This window comes from Nylanderia fulva, unplaced genomic scaffold (genome assembly GCF_048542155.1).
Source record: "Nylanderia fulva isolate GAGA-0341 unplaced genomic scaffold, ASM4854215v1 Scaffold7, whole genome shotgun sequence".
Taxonomy (NCBI): Eukaryota; Metazoa; Arthropoda; class Insecta; order Hymenoptera; family Formicidae; genus Nylanderia; species Nylanderia fulva.
Window position 1 is genome coordinate 2,955,825 of NW_028190807.1, and position 19,965 is coordinate 2,975,789.

The 19,965-nt window shown below is 44.1% G+C and overlaps 1 protein-coding gene across 3 annotated transcripts in view; it reads right to left on the bottom strand.

Moving 5' to 3' along the window:
- chinmo (Chronologically inappropriate morphogenesis) overlaps window positions 1-19,965 on the bottom strand; it is a 52,138-nt gene that overhangs the window by 28,464 nt on the left and 3,709 nt on the right. The window contains exons 1-2 of one of the 3 annotated variants that reach the window (XM_029307302.2): window positions 17,423-17,545; window positions 10,315-10,545 (exon numbers count right to left, since the gene is read on the bottom strand). In XM_029307302.2, the coding sequence (XP_029163135.1) occupies window positions 10,315-10,545; window positions 17,423-17,498 (307 nt within the window). In that variant the 5' untranslated portion in view covers window positions 17,499-17,545. Of the gene's footprint in view, window positions 1-10,314; window positions 10,546-10,853; window positions 11,285-17,422; window positions 17,546-19,965 lie in introns of those variants that run through there. The other 2 variants (XM_029307303.2, XM_029307304.2) reach the window with 2 other exon arrangements.

Consider the following 19,965-nt stretch of genomic DNA (forward strand, 5'->3'; position numbering starts at 1 on the left):
TAGCAAAGAATTTCAGAAGCGGCGTTGCGTAACGCGAGTTGCCTCGTGTGTTTATGATACTCCGTAACGCCGTCATCGACTCGTCGGGGGCTGTTACTGAATGAGTAGAGATAACGCGCGACGCGACTCTGCACGCGTATTTAGATATTGTTCATAGTGAAGGACTATATTTATAAAATTCCGATCGGAGGCGGCCATCGTAAAGTTTGATTGATGTTCGATTATCGATAAGCGATAGCATCGAAGTGCCGCAGCGAGTGTGTAAAAGCTCGATCGAAAAACAAATATCTTTTTACTTATATAAATATAGATATTAAACAATTCTTTGCAAAAATAATAAGAAAAATTGCAAAATTATTAAATCGTTATTAAATGTCTTAATGAAATGTTAAATGTATATCTGAGAAACGTCTGAACGTTATCTATAAATATTTATGATACTCTATTTGCACTACTTTTTTATGCGTTCCATGTTAGTTGAAGAAATATTTTGCAAGTATATTTCCGCGTTTCGCGGCGGAGTTACGGAATGGTATTTAATAATGAGAGGCGAGATTGCCGGCACAGCTTCTTGCCTGTCCAAAACTTGCAAATAAAACGCGCGTAGTTACGCAACAGTGCAATGCACTCCTCGCGAGCAATCTATTCATATTCCAAGGCCAGCCGGTAGAGCTCTTTGGGAGTTAGGGTTTTCGACGTAGCCTCTTACGACGGTCATCGTTCTCCCTACTACGCGCAATAATAATTCGAGGCCTTTACGTGTACGTGCACTGTGACCGAATGCGTGTAATAAACGCCGCGGGTAAAATCAACAATTACAAGCTTATAAGTCAATGTCAATTTCGTTCCAATGTCAGCGACCGATACGTCGTGGAGCCGTGATTTTTATCAGCTCCAAACATGTTGCTCAAATACATTGAAGAAGCAATCCTTACTTCTCTGCATCAAAAATAAAATAATAAAACGTTGTAAAAAAGAGTAAGAATCTCCAATCTTATCTTAAAACATAGAATTGGAAATGTTTTTTTTTTCACATTGATCGACACAAATTTCCCAAATCGTCGCAAAATATTCCGAACACGAGATTACACGTGTTTATTGAACCGAGATCAAAGGAGGAGCCGGAAAAGTCACGTGGAGCGACCTTGGTCGCTTATCCCCCGTGATTTGCGCGAAACGCCGTGATATCGAAAGCTTCGCGAATAGATAAGACTGGTCGCCGATTTGATTAGAGCAAGAGACCAAACTCTAATACACACGCGGCTATAAGGGAAGGGAAACCGGCGGTCAATGCCCCATCAAGGTCGATGATGCAGAGTGTGCTAGGCAAAGACGAGCGAATGTATATTGGCCTAATGTATCGGTTCGGCTCGGCTCGGCTCTTGTCAGCTTCGTCCGTCAACTTTTCGTCGACGGCCCAATCGCTGATCGTGCTTCCTTTGAGCCCGGCCAATGGCCGCGTGGGACCAAGGTCGGTTTCTTCGCACGTAACCCGAAGTTCGTTGCACAGTGCTACGAAAAGCAAGGTATAAAAAAAAATAGAAAAAAAGAGTATGGTGAACCGAGGAGAAAAGAGAGAGAAAGAGAGAGAGAGAGAGATCGCACACACATTGCGATACGCGTAAGAAACGACACGTGGAGAGGCGATCGTGAATCTCGAGGTTGCCACTGCGATAAATTGGCGAGTAGTGTACGTAACAGCGTGCGTACGCACGCACGAGAGCGTAGGAAGATACTGGGATGTGGAAAATAGACGCGTGTCTTTGTCCGCAACAATGTTAATCCCTTTCTTTCGCCAGATTCGGAGCTTTAGGTCGCTGCGTCGTGCGTGAGCAATTTTTTTCGCAGTAATTCATCTCGAGTATCCAATTTCTAGCAAATATAATTCATTTGTAAGAGAGTATATGATTGCTAATTAATTATATAAAAATATAGTAATATTATATATATTTTTTTGCAGAAAAGATAAAGGGAATTGAAGTAATATTCTACGGAATAAATTTTTCAAAAATAATGAATTCTTTTTTCTCGGTGAATTTTCTGTTTAGCGTTGAATATAATCCTCCTTGCGTGGAATATGCATCGGGATACGCGCGAGCGGTATCAAGCACGAATACAAAGCATTTCTAATTCCGGCCATTCATCTAATTCACGGTCATGAACTTGCTCACGTATCGCGCACGTACATCCGTTACAGGAATACATACATACATACACGCGTGTAAAAAAATGTATGCGCGCGAGCGAACGATCGGCTCGAGTTATTATAAATTACCGTTGCGTAATTCGTCATGTCATTGACCCATTTTCGATTACCGATATCGAAAATGTGATTCGGAGGGTTTATCAGCGTTCGCGCGCGCGGCTCTCGCACAATAATATGTGTATTCTTTTTTTTCTTCGCTCGTGCCTCGAGACGACTGTTGCTGCAAAGCGACCCCAAAAAGAGCTCGTTATCACGAATGGTGTTAACTAACTCTGCTCTCTCTCCCCGCAAAGGTTAACACGGCCCAATTGATTGCGAGTGAGTTTCCTCTAATGATCTGATAAGGGCCAACGTGGAGGTGTCGCGCGCTTTCGTAACTCTTATGGTCGTTCGCCTTGTAATACTAACTAGCTAGTCCTTGAAGCTTCACCTCCGCACATGTCTAATGTCTGACTATTTTTTTCTCCCCGACAGTCCGCGGATTGGCTCGATTAGAGTGTGACGTCGTGACGAAATTCAGATACAGAATTGAAAGAGAGAATATACGCGCGCACACTAAATATTGCATCGTAACAGCCTAATGATTACGGCAACTCGAGGCCGTGTTCTAAAATCGAAGGAGATTATATTTAGAAACCGATTTCAAGCTGCGCGCTAACATTTTACGGAGAATAGAAAAAAAATTCATGTATCATCAAATATCATGTTTTTTTTTCTTATTATCTCGATGGCCGAATATCACGATATCTCGGTCGCGTGATTCTTTCTTTCACACTTCTTTCTATCTTTCTACCGTAACAAAGCCGCGCAGTTCCGCGTTAGCGACCGGCCGGATTACATGTTTGTAATAGAAATAGCAACGGAGAAGGCCACGCATACACAACACACACGGTTCGGGCTAGAAGATCACCGACCACCCGGCTGGAAGGCCAGCGAGAAGAGGATATGTATATCAGTGAATGCCCGATCGGCAACAGTCATCGACTATACTACGCCTGGATCATACATATATATATATATATATATATATATATATATATATATATATATATATACACGTATATTTTCTTCATGATCCTTTTAATAAATAATTTATTAAATTAATTTATTGATCTTCTCGATAAAAATTTTCTTCAAACATCGAGCGGAGAATCTTCGATAAACAACACCAAAGTCCAGGTACTTACATAAACGAATCGTTAAAATGTTTACGGCAAGGTTCCGGCATCACTTAAGCTGGCCATTCACATGGTGCATTCACCCAAAATGCCGAGGGAGATAAACTTTCGCACAGAACAACGCAGGAACGCGAGAACGAGGGGAGGATGACCCTAGGTAGAGAGGCAAAGTCAATGGCCGGCATCCTGTTGCATCAGAGCGCGGGCTCTAGCTAACCTTGACTCCAGGAAGTGTACTTTTGGCCATGAGCGGCAGAGTTTGCGAGAGCGACGTAACGCTACATACGCGTTCGTTCACTCTCCATACGCGTTCCTTTGTTCTCTTGCTCTTTCTCTACGAGTTTATCCCCCTCGAAGTCCTCGGTTACGCATCGAGGCTTTCGAATTGCGATATACTATATATCTCGCCTTGCAACGACGTGCGGTGACGCGTACGCAAGAATAAAGCGTTGACGCAGATAGAGAGTAGTCTCGAGATCGCCTCGGTTTCGAGATAGTAACTCTTTCTCTCTCTTTCTTTCTTTTTCTCTCGATAGGTCCCGCGACTGATATTTTTGATAACTTGATTATCCCAGAGTCAGCTACACGAATTAATCCCCAGAATTTGCGGCGAGATATCGGGAATCTCCGTTTCGTCCCTCTCTTTCGGCTCGTAATTGCTTTTTATCTTTATGTTTTCAAATTATACATAGAGTTTATAAGCAACCGCTAATTGCAAGATTTCGTTCTTGCAATTTTAATTTCGCACATAATTCACTTTTTCCGAGACGGTAATGCCAATCTCGCAGTAACATTTTCTATATCGTCGAGATATGTCGACATTGTTCGTGCACCGATGCACTCAATCTAACGAGTTCACTCTGACGCACTCAATGGCACGTTTCATTCATACGAGATCTGGGCGAAGAGAGGCGCAATTGGACCGTCAAAGTTTAGTACTAGAACACGCTGTCGAGACGACCATGTGAATCGTTAAGTTCTGGAAATAACGCAGACTTTTACGACCTCGCTGTTATTTATACCGTACAAAAATCTCCGTGAAAATCTCGGCATTTCTGTTAGAAGTTGCCGGAAATATTTCAAAGATCTTTATATCGCATAACATTTGATTTACCGATTTCATCTAATTTTTGTTTTATTTCAACACATTGGTGCATTTATAAATTCTTGGTTCCTATAAATCATTGTGACATTTCAATATTTAATATAAACTTTAAAAAATAGTGAATCATTTCGGCAGGCGTATCCGTTATATGACCACAAACATATCCGCCGCAAAAACGGATGCAATATTAAATATCTCGCGATATCGTACCGCCGGAAATACATGGTTTTAAATATAAATCCGTCTCTTTCTTGCTTTCTCTCTTTTTCAAGAGATTATTGCACTCTTCGATCGTTCAGGAAACATTTAACCGTCTGCATGCACCTGTAAGAGACATTGGACACGCACTAATGCGTGCCGGCTTTTCGTTCGGATTGCAACACTCGGCGAAGCGCAGTCACGACGACCCAATTTCCTCTCGAGAACAGATCTTTTTGGTGCGAGCAGATAACATATTAGTAAAAAAAAAAATGAGGCCGCTTATCGCGTTGCACCATGTCTACTGACCTAGAAACCCGTTGATCTAAATCGCTCCGAGCGGATGCCTGAGACAATCGTAATTCTTGCGCATTAGCATATTATTTTATTTAGGAATTAATTTATGCAGATTTAAGAGTAGCTCAGTGTGTCCAAAAAACGTGACGTTTTAAAATTTCTTACATAAAAAATCTGTATAAGAATTTCCGAAAATAATTTCTTGCTTTACGTTTCTTTTTTGTCAACGATTTATCATTTGATTGCATATGGAAAAAAAATAATTATAAGTTCATTACAATAAATTATAATAAACCAATGAACGTGATTTTTGAAGTCCGGAGATCTCCCGGGTAGGGGCCGTGATTTATATTGTCGCTTAGACACGACGCGAGAGATAAATATTATATTCAAGGCAAACCGTGACACGCGCGTATCGTAATATTTTACGGTGGAGCGACTGTACGAACACTTCTCGCACCTAAGATAATCCTATAATTCTAGAAGATAGAGTCGTGGTTAGGTCACACACATACCATACATGCGCACGCACAAATACGACCTAGGACAGACGAACGGTAAATGTGTGCCGTTTCTAACGCACGCCACGTGTATATGTCATCTTGCAGCACGGATACAATAACGGTGCGCGTGATGCGCGACACGCATAAAGCACGTGCGTAACGTATATGTATTGGAATTCTAATGAAAACCGATAACTCGATATGTCGGACTATTTTACAGCAAAAATATAGCTTCCAAGCGAGACAACAAGCGTGCCTTTATCGCTCTAATGTTAAAAAGTCGCTGACACGCGCGCGCGTTCCGGAACGTTTGATGCGCAGATAGTACATAAGAACGGAGAGATTTATGGCTTCCTAATCCTAAATTCGACGTGCTGGTTGTAAAGTTCGTCAGATATCGTAGCGAGTCACGGACGCGCGATCGCGCACGCATATACGCACGCTTTGCGTGCCGAATAGTACCGATAGCTTACCGGAGGGCCTATATATCGGCGCCTCGTCCTCGTTTCGATCGATATCCGGTGTTTGACAGAGAGAGAGGGAGGTTACCTTGAAGCAGCTTTTGTGGTTCCGCGGTAATACTCTATCTCGAATCGATAATCGCACTGAACGACATCGATTTACGAGAAGATTGACGCTAATGAGCGCGCGTAGGCGAACGCACGTTTTTCCTTCGCGAATAGAGTATTATATACTTCCCAACTTTTGTGTGCCTCCTCTTAGCGCCTCAATTTGAGGCATCGCGTGCTAATACTCGGTAAACAGTATCGCGTACCTGTGTTTTGATTTTGACAATATTGTTGACATGAAACCGCTACGTATACATATACATGTATCTACTCCACTTGTAGAATTTTAATTTGACGTTTTATTTAATCTATACTATACGATTATTGCTCATTTAATTAGCGAGATCAATATTTTTTTTTTGTTTTCAAAATGTAGCTTCGTGTTCACTATCTTGATACAAAATATATTAGTGTAACTGTCTTGGAAAAACATATATATGGTTACATAAAAATGGGAAAAACTATGATATAAAAGTTGATATAATTGCTCATCTAACTCGCGATATTAATATCATTTTTTTTTTCAAAATGTAGCTTTAACTTCATTCATTGTCTTGGAAGAACATAGATGTTACATAAAAATTGCAAAAATAAAATTACACATATAAAAGTTGATATAAAAATCGAATAAAAATCAATCGATATCACGTTTATTTTTTCCATCTATCTTGAACTTGGATCGCGATTAAGAGTTTCACGGTTTCCATATCGCGGCGCCGACTTGCATGTATCGAGAGGAGCAGGAGAGGAGGACGGTTAGATCTAACTGTATAACCGAGACCTACTTTCCGGGTTGACTACATACAACGAACACGCACATTGTTAATGCACGCACTTGCGCGCATGCGTCCATGAACCCTCGATATATACATAGTTGCTCAACGCGCTTCTTCTTGGCGTTACGATTTCACGTTCCTTTCCCTGACTCTCGTCCTTGAACCCTTCCCACCCGTCGAGCTTCCTCTGCCCTTTCAAGCGGAATTTTATGACTTCTTATCTTATGGTTTCTCAGCGCGATATTCAAGGATAGAATCAAACATATAAGCGTCAATCCTTGTAAACGAACATACATAAAAATATATATATACATATATATATATGCATCTTTATTTCGATCTGTATGAAGAGGAAGGGAGAGGTTGTACAAAATCAGTCGAAAAAGAGATTGGTGAATCTCGTGAAACTCCTCATCGATCTCTCTCTTTCTCTCCACGCGAGCTTCAAAGCAGCGGTCGCAGTTTTCGTAAATCAGGACACGCGCAACATGCGCGAGGTGAAAGCGTTAGATGCGAGGATTGGATAACGGATCGTCTCCGAGCGGGGATATAATATGCCGGACCGGTTGCACATACGGTGAAATTAATATCGATGTTAATAAAAACGTGAGGAGATTCTCGGAAGTGCCAGCCCGAGGAGCGGAGGGCGAGGGTTATCACGAATCGATGAACTTTAACTTTTGTTCGATTTCACCAGACTTTCATCGTTTTCGGCCATCTGTCGATAAAAATAGTCCGACGAGAAAAGAAAATAACCGATCCCTGAACATTAATTACCAATCTTTTTTTTCAATATTCGGTCGCATAATTGAAACGTATTTGGAATTCTTTGGCAAACGTTTGAATTTTTAGAAATTAAAAAATGTAGCAACGAAAAAGTTATATGCATTACTTGATTGGGGGGCCCCCTCTCTTCAAGTTTGTATGTATATTTGTCACACAAACTGCAAAAGATAATCCAGTATCGCTTCTATGCGGTATACACTTATCCGGTTTATATGTCGAATAGATATCGGACCAGTGCCATGATAAATTACAGTGTTTATTCGACACAGTGTTTAACTCGCCCGATGTTTTGCCGATTATGTACTGCACGTGCATATTAAAACTGTTTATTCTTATCAATTGAGACGAATGAAATTTCATGACGGTTTATAAATAAATAGCGATATTATAATAGACCCAAAGCATTTCTCAACGTAATCTTGTTGTCCTTTTAACATATACATATATAATTTCCGCTATAATAATAAAAGGTTTATAAAGAATTGTACAAATCATTCAAAAATATTTTAAAATATAATTAAAAATGTCACACATTTCAAAGTTAATATTATTTTAATTCTTCTGACGAATAGTATAGTCATCGTAATTGCATTGAAGGATTCGAGGATAATCGGAGCTTCGACGAGCTGGCGACGCTACTCCATCAATCTAAATAATAATCACGAAGACCGTTATAGAAAAAAAAGACTCATGCGGCAAAGCGGCGAGACAAGCAGTCAATTAACTTGATTCGTTCTCGTATTCATATTGTTGATCGAACTTGCCTTTATATACGCTGCACTTTCAATGAAACATTTATGCGTAGAATTTTTAATAAATAAATAACTGTAAATATACATGCGTTATTATCTTACATTAGTTGGTTATGTCGAAAATCGGAGTAGGAGCTTTGCCGAAAGTTGCACATTCTTGTTTACTCGGCGAGAATGATAAAGAAGTAAATATCTAGTTTCACAGGCTGGTAGCCTTGTTATCACACACTTCCACTGATAAATCCTTGCGCATTTTATTGACGTCGCGAAACTCCGGATATTTGTCAATAGATACATCAAACTCAATATATATCGCGCAATGCACTTATCGCGCATATAGATTAATAATTCATGTTTACTCTTTCAAACTTATCATGGAAAACTTTTGCGCCGCGACTCCCTTTATCACCCTTTATTTGTACCAAATTTTCCCACGACAACATTTTCGCACACTTATTTTTCGCCCGGCGAATTTCTCGCATGAGAAATTCCAGAACGAGCGCGTTGCACCGCTGCTCGATGCGAACTGCGGTTTCGCGCTGCCGACTACCCGCAAGAGTCGGCCGCTGCATTCGCCGCGTCGGTGGGGAAGGCATCGCACACGGAAATTCGCATGTATGCATGTGCACGTGTTAATGTATGTGTATGCACGTTGCATTCGGACACCACGCCGCGCCGAGATTCGCGCGGTGCATACCGGGTGACTCTCGATTGGTCGGCCACCGAGGGTAGGGGGCCGTTCCAACCATCTACCCTGTGCACTTCTCTTCCTATGCAGCCGCCAACTCGTACCACTCGCCGCCAAAGTGGAGGAGTGCGAATGCAACGCGGCCGGCCCGGTCCTTTCCGGCGTAAGGAGTCACGGCTCGCGTATGGTCGGACGCGATTTGTAAAGCGCGAAAAACGAGACTTGTAATCTTTGTTTTTCGATTCTTTTTTTTTTGTCAAATTGTATAAACGAATATTTTATTTTTGCACGATCGAATAATGTGGATTTATTTCCAGTAACGTTCACACATATCATGTCATATTTAATTTCTATTGATAAGCTTTTTTATTAAGTGTTTATTATATAAAATATTTTAAATATAAAATTGCGCCAATTAAAATTCCGTTAGCGAGAGAGAGAGAGAAAGAGAGGGAGACTATTTAATAATCATTAACACTGCGGCCCGTTAGAAAACAAGTCAAGATTGTTGTCCGACTCTCAAGCATAAGAGAAGAGTCAATTTGCAATATGACGCAAGAACTTGTCGTCACATTTGATCGCAGTTTGTGTAACGCTGGGCATTTACATTGAAAAATAATCGGGCATCGAGTTGATTTACGTCGCCACGTCAAATTGATGGCCGTCGATTACGATGCCCGGTGCCGTATTAATTGCAACGCGTCAACACGACCCGATCTCAAACGTATCTGAAAGCGACGTTCGAGCGAATAACGGTGAAAAGTCTTTTAGATGATCGCCGGTATTTGAAATCATGTCGAAAAAGTGAAAGTTCCACGTCCTCTCCTGGGCCGGTCGTTTAAAGATTTCGATTTGACGTATTGATAATTTTGATAATTGCAACGCGACATCTCCGAAATATTACGGGTGCACGCAGTGTAAATAAAGACACGTTTATTTTTCTTTTTGCGCGTTCAAGCATCGACCTTCTGCCTGCATAAGTGAGAGAACCAAGGAGTCAAGGACTTGGAATAGTCAGCCGAATTCTTTGAATTCCTTGAGCTCAGTTTTTATTTCGATTATCGCGTCACGCTTATGTCTAATTATATATTCTTTGAGATATTCGACGAATTATTGTCGATCTCACAAAGTGCATTTTCCAAGTCATATTTTAAAGTATTATTCCGATGAGGAATCCATTCGTAATGTCGCAAGGAGACACGGGTGGATCCTATTATAAAGAGAAGGATATATGTTATCGTACTTAAGGAACTTACCCTCGCAGAAGAGAGTGACATCTGTGAGACTCTCGGTTTTGAATAAGTTCAAGAACGTCGTTGATAGATTGGAGCCAAAACCCTTCCACTTGAGGCAGAATTGCTGCTCACGAGAGTCCATGATGCCACCCTTAGATTCAACTCCGTGACCTTCAACGCCCCTCTCGCAGCCACCTTCCACCTTTGGATATTTACCTTCTTGATCGCGCTCGTGTCCAATTGCTCGTCCAGCTACGCAAAAAGCAGGCAGGTTCGATTATCGACCGATCTCTCTTCTCTCTCATCATAGAGAGCATAGAGAGAATATGTATGATCTATAAAAGGCATTAAATTAAGGGACATATTGCAAAAGCGATATTGTAATCGTTCAAAAATATCGTCAAAAATATCGATAAAGTTAGTTTCGAAAATTGATAAACGCGGAGAAAGTGTCTCGCGTCTCTGAAAAGTTCATATCTCTGCGAAAGGGCCGCTTTCCCGATAGTTGGAGTATTATTATTCGACGTTGTATGGACGCTGTCAAGTTAGTAGTACTATACCCGGAGATTGGTCCCCGTGAATGAACGACGAAATATATCAGATCGCACTGTTGTCACTCCAGCCTGAATGTTGAATGTTGATAACCTCGAGATACGGAGATACCTCGTATAAACCCGGCATACCTCTTTCGATTCACTGGCTCCGTGAGTGCGTAATACGCGTTTTTATCGTGACAGAGACCTAAGAATTCGGACACGCTCTCGCGGGTGTCCGCTCGAAGAAATCGAATGCGAATAATAATAATTCCAGTTCGAAGAGTACGCGAGTTCTCGATGTACTCGTGACACAGTCAGGAACCGCGAGCACTCGATGGCGTCATGTCAAAATTCCGCCGCATTTCCGCGACGCCTCGCGATAAGCGCCGGAGAAGAGGAGAGAGATCTCGCCGGTGTCAGGGGCGTGTCGACATTAAAAGCGATACCGCTCGACAGGATACGATCTTTAACAACAGCCGGTGTTGACAGCTGCGCTACTCCGAAATACGCACTTTGCGCCTCTGCGAACCCTTCGGGCAAATTTTTGAGTGCGAGGAAAGAGTTTACAGAGTTCGGCACCACGTGTCCTCTGCGCGGTGCATGATCCGTGTGCAATATGCGGAAGAAATATTGGATCGGTTTCCGCGATCGGAATCGCGCACGAGAAATTAGAATCTACGGGTCTGCTCCGTTCCAGCTCTACGCACCGGTCGCACGAGTACTAGACAGACTGAGGACTATACGCACTCGAATTCGAGTATCACTACCGGCTTGCATCGCGCATCGGCACATGAACGAATCGCGCGTGACTGTCGTCGTTTGCGGTGCCGCCGGGCCCGGGTCCGCCGCGGGAGCCGAAAAATCGCGCGGGCGCGAGCGAGAGGGAACGACGAGGTAGCGTGGCACCGCGAGACGACAGCGGAGGAAGGAAGCGGACCGCTCGAGAGGGAGACCGGGTGGGCCGAGGGGGGAGGAAGGGGGGAGGGCGAGGATTGAGGGACCCGCCGTCATCGTCGCTGGTGTGTATATCGCCGAGAAAGAGCGTGAATATGGGTCATCGATGGCGATGCAAATGCGGTTACGCGGAACAGAGCGCGCGCACACGCGCTTATGTATACGTGTGTGTGTGTGTGTGTGTGAATGGGGGGGCAGGAGAATTTCGGCGTTCCCGGTGGTGGCGGAATCACCGGGAGAAGGGGACGATTCGGCGGCGGCTTCTTCTTCTTCCTCGGAGAGGTAGGGATCTTGTGGCAGTCCTCCGCATCGCTTCTCCCCTCTTATGCTTTTTTTTCGCCTCTACGCGATGAACTCTTTCGCTCTCGCGAGTTCCCTCTTGTTCTATCTCATTTTCGAGTATTAGTATCCCCCCCACTAGGTTCCCCCTTTCGTTCATCTAACGCTTCTTTGGCACGCACGTTCCACTTGGCGATCGCGTCCATCTTTGTTTAACTTTCCACGATGAACAAACAAGGACGAAATGATCCCACAAGAGCTGCGATCGCCAAGTGGAACGTAGCCTGATGAGTTGTGTCATCCAACATGTGACCAGAGTCGCATGTCCGATGCGTTTTGGGAATCGCGTGGTAGGAAAAGAAAATCCTTGAGCGTGCAGCGCAGCGGCCTTGATGAACCTGTGAACGTGCGCAGGCTGTAATTGTAAATACCTCCCGATTTCGATCAAAGTTTCGGCGCGGATCCAACTCTTCCGCTGTCAAATTATTATTTATGCTCCGAATGGGCAAGAAACAGATACCCATACATACATATATAATAATATACACCTCGCGTGTTCCAAAAAATCAGCGGTAACGACGCGATCGATGCCCATCGCTAGGAACCGCTGCGGCACGAAAAGCAAAGACGGAGGGGAATTTAGGCGTTGGAGGCGCTTCGAGTTGCGTGGCCCGGAACCGCGAGCGAAAGGAGAGAGCGGTGATACAGAAGGGGGTGCGGGAGGAAGAGCGGGGGAGGGAACGGAGAAGGGAGAATCACGGGGGGGAGAAGTGGGGAGGGTTCGCGGGCATTGCGTGGTGGCAAAACGCACGCTGATCAGGGAAGGGAGGGTCCGAGAGGGAGGCTCAAGGTCGCCGCACGCGCGCCACAACCACACGCACACGCTGTCATATATACGTATACATACGCGATACGCTGCACAACACGGGCGTGTACGCGCTCACACGCTGCAAGCGCGCGCGCGCGCGTCCACCAGCGTCGTAATTCGGCGCTCTTATGGCGGCGGTATTATGTCATCGCGTTCGCGCGTTCGGAAAAACAGAGCCTCCTCTCAATCGAATTTCTCCAAAATATATAGATGCGTACGGGAAGGGATGCGTGATCTTTTATATCGGCGACTCGTATATACTTCTTTTTATGTTTTCACTCTAGATTTCCGAGAATCGTTTCATTACCAGGAGCATCCGTCGTCTAACGCCACGTTTCTCGCTCACGTGCGTAGCATCTGCATATACCGGTATGTGTGTGTGTGTGTGTAAAAGTTTTCGCGGAGAAATATAAAAAAAAAATCGTAACGTAACGCGCGTACGAAAATAGACCCGATGATCCTATACACGCGAAATGAGGAACCAGAGAGCTTCCGTGATCGCGCAGAACTCGATATTCCAATATGACAATGGCTTACGCTGTTGTCTCGAGCGATAAAAATTGATCCCCAATCCTCGCGATTCCGCGGAAGGGAAAATTGGGCGACTCGATGAAATGAAAAAAGGGGGAAGAAGAGAGAGAGAAGACGGATATGGTCTGAGAAACCACACGGGGTGGTATCGAAGTGGCTGAATATGGGCGACGGTATTGCCTAGCGAGGGCGAGTATATAGAAAAGGATGGTCGTCGAGATGCCGAGTTAATGCAAACGAGAGGGGTAAAAGGAGGAGGGAAAAGAAAGAAAGAGAAGCCACCTAGTATATGAAAAGCGCGTATCGTCGTGGCTCGACGAGAAAAACAGGAACGGCGCCTGCCATTTTTCGTCGAGGCGCCTTTTGGCAATAAGCGCGGTGGTCGTCGTCTTTGTTGATACCACGAGAGGGAATGCCGCATGGAATCTTTTTTTTTTCTTTCTTTCTTGCGGGAAGGAAACCGTATTAATGCGTTACAACGAATAACGGACTTAGGATTCGGTTTGAACAGGCCGCTCTTGATACGCTCTCGATGCTTCTTAAAGAGCGCGTTAATGCTTTTATAGAAAGTACCGCCGTTATTGCGAACAAATTATAATGAAATGTGCAGGGACAAGTGCCAGAGCGATAATGTAATTGTAAATATTAAATGAAAATTTTAATTGCTGCCGTACGATTGCGTTTTTGGAACGTTAAATTGCAACGATATGATACTGCACGTGTGTTTTCATTAAGCTAGCTTATCTGCCTAATCAAGCGAAATTGATGATAAACATGGCTCACATCGAGAAATGTAAATAAGAGGAAGACATTATCTCGCGCGCCAGTCTAAAACTGGCTCGAAAGCGACAGAAGCAAAATTGTGAAAAATACGATCTCCGCGAAGAGGGAGTTGCTTCGAGAGAACTTCGATTCGTCTCTCCTAAGATCGACACAATATATCCTGCCTCCGAGTAAAGAGACGGGCCAGGAAAAAGGGAGAGATATCTGCATGAATCCATACGAGGGGGTACAGCCAAAAGATTGGTTGTACCGATGAAAATGCCAAGGTGAGAGGTGCAAACGTGTTTGACAGCGATAACAGAACGTTCACGGTTCGGGAAAAAGGGAGAGATGGAAGATGTGTGCATTTTTTTTTTGTTTCAAATGATAGCGAACTATCGAGACAAACCCGCTTCGAGATTTCATTTCGTTACGGGGAGTTTCTAAATAAAAGAAAGTATATTGAAAGAACTGTTTTCTGCAGGTCGCGCGAGCAATTGCTGCGTTCATTATTTTCGAAAAAAAAATAAGTCGCATGCTTTTTCCATTTATTATTATTTCGATTTCTGAATATTTAAATTTTTAATATTATTGAAGAAATTAGTGGAATGCATTTCTACAAAATCGAGATCTCGAAATATATACATATATGTATAACTGTCTCTCTTTCTGTGTGTAGAGAATAGATAATAATGTCACATCACTAATCCGATACGTAACAGTAGCTAATTTAAAGGTCAATGTCTCCGAGGCTATAGTTTCAGATAACAGGTCGCCGTGCAATAGAACGTGTTTTAAAACGAAGAACCCGGCTTCGCGGAAGGGGAAAAACTTTTCGACGCGCTTTCACGATGAAAGTAAAGCGACGTGATGTTTTTCTTCGCGAATCGTCGCCATCGTGAATCCATTTCAATCAGGCGCGATGATGTAAGCGCATTTTTGTCGGTGACAAATAATCAAGGATCGGGCGTCGAGCGATGTCGACGGGCGGTCTCGAGGGACGATCTGTGTGCAGTTTTGCAATTTTTTTTATCTCCCGAAACGTCGTCTTTCCAAACATCAGCAAATTTTACGTTCGCGGTAATAAAAGTTTTTACGTTACATTCAAATATTTCGGATATTTAGAAATTATACCGACGAATAACAAGCAAAATATAAAAATGTTGCGAAGGAAAAAGGATAATCCTCACCGTAATTAAATTCTCACAAATCCTCGATGCAACATGTGTCCAGGGATGGTTTCTTCGCGACAATCGTGGTATCGTTCTTCGAGGAGGGAAATCGCACATCGAGAAACGAAGCGTGACTCACTTGCGATTCGACAGGGGAGAAGAGACCAGGAGGAGAGTGCAACAACCGCGGTTACTTTGGTCACGACAAATCAACGCGGAGTCCACGCCGCGGATGTGCAATCAATGTCAATCATCTCGGTTGGACAATATTGTCCTTCGTCACTTGGAGCGATGGAGACACCGTGAATGAGCCGCCGAAAAACGCCCAGCGCGAAGCACGATCTGAATTGGACTGTTCTACGAGTTATGCCGGGCTCGTTTGACGTCTCTCTTTCTCTCACTCTTTCTTTCGCAGGTTCCTTCTCCCCTTCTTCGCCGCGCCAGCGGCCCTACGTTTTGGGCCGGCACTCAAATAGTGTGCGCCCCTACTAGCCGGTCGTCTCACGAGCGAGCGACCGCGATGTCCGCCTCCGTAGCACATCGATCCGAAGGTGGAAACGGCCGTTCTCTTCTCCCGGGATATCTTGGCTCATTCGCTAATTAAATGCGCGCATCCGATTGCTCGTTTGTTACGCTTGAAAAATGTATCCAAGTTAAAGAAAAATGACAGTAAACTCGGAGACATTTGCATTCCGAGATCTTACGCCAAGAGACGTTGATCATCGAATGTAAATATCGAGATAGCTTCTTTGTTCGATAAGATTTCGAGCAAACGATCTCGAAAATTGCCGCGGAAGTCGCATTTGGCTTTTTCGTGCTCGGAGCGACGAAGGAGCAGTTTTTCTGGCCTCTAAAGCGTATACGCGCAACGCAATAAATTTCCCAAATGGCGGGTCGTTAGCGGGAGGTTCCGCCCTGCGGGAACGTTGCGTTTTTTTTTTTTCGAAGCCGCAGAACGACATCGGGGGTGGGAAATTAGGTGGAAGAGAGATATAATGTACGATCATCCCTTTTATGTGACGGCGCGAAATAAGCGGTGACTTCCGTGTCCGAGTACCGTTACTTGCACACGATGCACGTACGACGACGTGCTGCTGCAACTTCTGCTGCACGTGCACGTATCTCCGTCGAAGGTCGAAACAAAGGAAGCGTATAAAAATTACGGTATACGCACGTAATGATGGTCGGCCGCGAGGATTAGCGCGATACCGTAATCTCGACGTTGAATCGGAATTGCGATGCTATGCGGAGCATCAGGTGTAAAATTAAATTAACAAGTTCCCCGAATTTCTCGTATGCGTATATTTAATTGGAGTGGTAAGCTCCAGTGGAGTTTGCGTGTTAAAGTGTGTTATACTATAAATTTTCAAACTATACGCACGAGAGAGACGAATATAGACCGTGACCTTAAAATTATATAATACATATATCGTAACTTTTACATTTTCGAATTTTATATAAAATGGTATAAATTATAATGCAAGTCACACACATGAAAATCAAATTTCATAAAAGTTCAACATTGTATTATTGACATGGAAAGTCGTAGCTGCTCAACATAGAACGATAAAGTGTGAAATGTCAAATGAAAATATTTAGACTCTATTTATAGAGTTAATCAAGTTTTCCTAAAGAGAGTCACGACAACAAAAAAATAAACCAAACAGAAAATTAGTAGAGCAAAACGTATTCCAAGTTGGAAACATCGTGAATTTCATTTTCACTGACGCGTTAAAACGGGACCATCTCGGGGATGGTTCCACCAATCCTAAGACGCTATTCGAAAATTTTCACTATTTCACATCACGTAGACGTAATCGCTTTCGCGCTTACGTAAACTTCATCCCCCTCCCCTCCACTCGCAGCAAAAGCTTCAAGTTCAAACCCACCCTCCTACCCTTCCCGCGCATCCTTCGCGACCAAAACAAACGAGCCCTCGAATTACGGGGAGCAAGATATGGGCACGGCACAGCAATAACGACAACAACAAGAATAACATCAACACCAACTCGTCGTGTCGGTCGTACCTGGCGGATGAAGCCACCATGGATTGACCAGGGATGGTCGTTGGTTGCTGGGGCCCTCGCCAACAGGGGCATACATCCTCCTCCGACTACGTCACGCCCGTCACTGCCACCCTGGTGCGCGGTTGCACCCCCGACTGCCTTCGCAAACCCCTCCGGCCGTGGGATTCCAGTCTCCCTACCTCGACGCAAGAGGGTTGCAAGGTTACCATCTCTCGGCGAACTATCTCTCTCGCTCCCACTCGCGCGCTATCGCTATACTCGCCCTTCCTCCGGAGTCGACCTCCCTCGCGGTCAAACCAACCCCCTCCGTCAACGACGACTCCTGGGGCTCCCCACCGAAAACTCACTACTGCCACCCCCGCGCGTTCTCCCTTTCGCTCTACGCAGCCACGGCCATCACTTTCGCTGGAAGGTCCTCGGGGGCCGTTAGGGTGCCAGGGCCGACGCTGCAAGGGGTGGCGAATTTTCTTTCTCTGTCTTATTCCGCTATTTTTCTTCTTTTTTTTTTTTTGTTTTTTCTTTACTTTCTTCTCTTTTGCTCGAGGGAGAAGAGGGATTCTTTCGTGCGAATCGATAAGATAATTTCACTACCGACTACCGGATAACGAAGCACCGGACGCAGCGGCGCCGTTGGAGGAATCGACAAAATAAGCTCGTCGCTATACGTCTGTAGAATACGATAAAAATCGCGAACTATCCGACGAAGTAGCGTCTAAATAAATAGAATTATTTTCGCGGAGGGAGTTCAAAAATTGATTCGAGCAAACGAACAAAATTAATGTATCGCGATCACTTTAATCGATATTGATCGATTTAATTCCAGTTGTAAATAAATATAAATTTCACTCGAGAAACGTGAAAATATGGGTATTATGAAGATCATTTTTTTTTTTATTAAACACTAAACTCGCACCGCGTAATAGGATAATTTAGAATTATTCTCTTACGATCCCAACGTGAATTTTCATTAATGGCGCGTTGGCTTTGGTTGAATTAAATATTTATACGGCAGATCGTCCTTAAAAACGGAGAGCTGTGCACCTACATCGAAATGATCGTATATGGGAACACGAGTTTGACGAAATCTTTCTGATGGATCCTCGAAGGAAGAGCCTATCAGAAGCCATGCTCTAATCATTAAGATTGGCGGTCGCTGTGTATACGCGACACTTGTCCCCTGCATAAAATTTGTTAGTCAGATTAGGCAGGTGACTCTGAATGCCTTCTCTCCTTCTCTCTCTTTCGAGAGCGAAGATGCCACCAATTTCGGGATCGATATAAGACTCGCTGCTACATTCTGCAGCGCGCCAATCTTCGACGTCGATGATATTAAAGGCAAAGTTTCACGTGTAATATTTTTACTTTGTATAATTGACGTATAATATAAATCGTAGTTTAATTATATTCTATATGTATAAGCAATAATGATAAGACGATACACAAATAAAAATGCAATTCTGTCAAGAGTTTCAATTTAATTTTAATACGACATAGTCTAATGTAAAATATATATATATATATACGTGACACTTGCGCGACAGTAAGCTTGGCGAAACAAATTTAAAGGAAAAGTATGAAAATCCAATCACCGGGTAAATATTTTCTCCCAATCTTTGCTCTAAATATTTCGTTCGCCGATAAGACTCCTACTAAAATAGAAACTTTCGAAATGGCGTTCATGCTCCGCGGCCCCATAAATAATCGACACGTTCCTGGGAGCAACCTGGGATGGAAGGGAGAACAACCTTGCAAGCTTCGTCGTGCGTGCGTAGCTTCAGTAATGGTGGTGGGGTTTGTGAAATTTTTGGAGGCAGAATGGCCGAGAAAGCACGAAGATGGTTGAAGCAAACGATATAAAGGGAGCGAGCGAGAGGGTAAGCGCGAAATGGCGGCAGCAGGAAGCGAGAGAAGGAGAAGAACGATGAGGGGGTGGAAAAGGAGGAAAGGGCGATCGAGGGGAAAAAGCCGAGCAACCTGCACCCGGCAACAGCCCTCGGAAGAACTAATCATTAACCTCCTTTCACCCTCCCCCGAATGCTGCCGTTCCGACTCGACCACCTTCGCTTCACTTTCACCTGCGCCTCTCACTCTCATCCGCCAACCCTACAACCCGCTCTCTTCACTCTCACCAGTCCTACCTTTCTCTCGCCCCCTCTTTTCCCCATCTACCCTCTCCTCTACTTCGCCCACGTTGCGTCGTAGTGTGTTTACGATTACGATTACTCGCACTCTCGCTTTCCCTTCGCGGTCTCGCCTTCGATTTCCGTCCCCGTCCTATCGACCTCTAAACCTTGTCGCTACTTTCGGTCTACCTAACGCGGGATGCGACGCCCAAGCGTCGCGACGCTTAAAGTCGAGGATCTCCTTTTGGCCGACGGTGATGATGCACGACCGCGAAAGGAAGGGTGAGGCCGTTTATTGGCGACGCTATTATTTCTTCGAGGGATGTTGCGCTCGACGTTGCGTAATATCGGGAGACAGTAGATACCCGCGATCAGCACCCTTTCCCCATTTTGCGAAAGAGGGTTCAGCTTTGTTAGAGG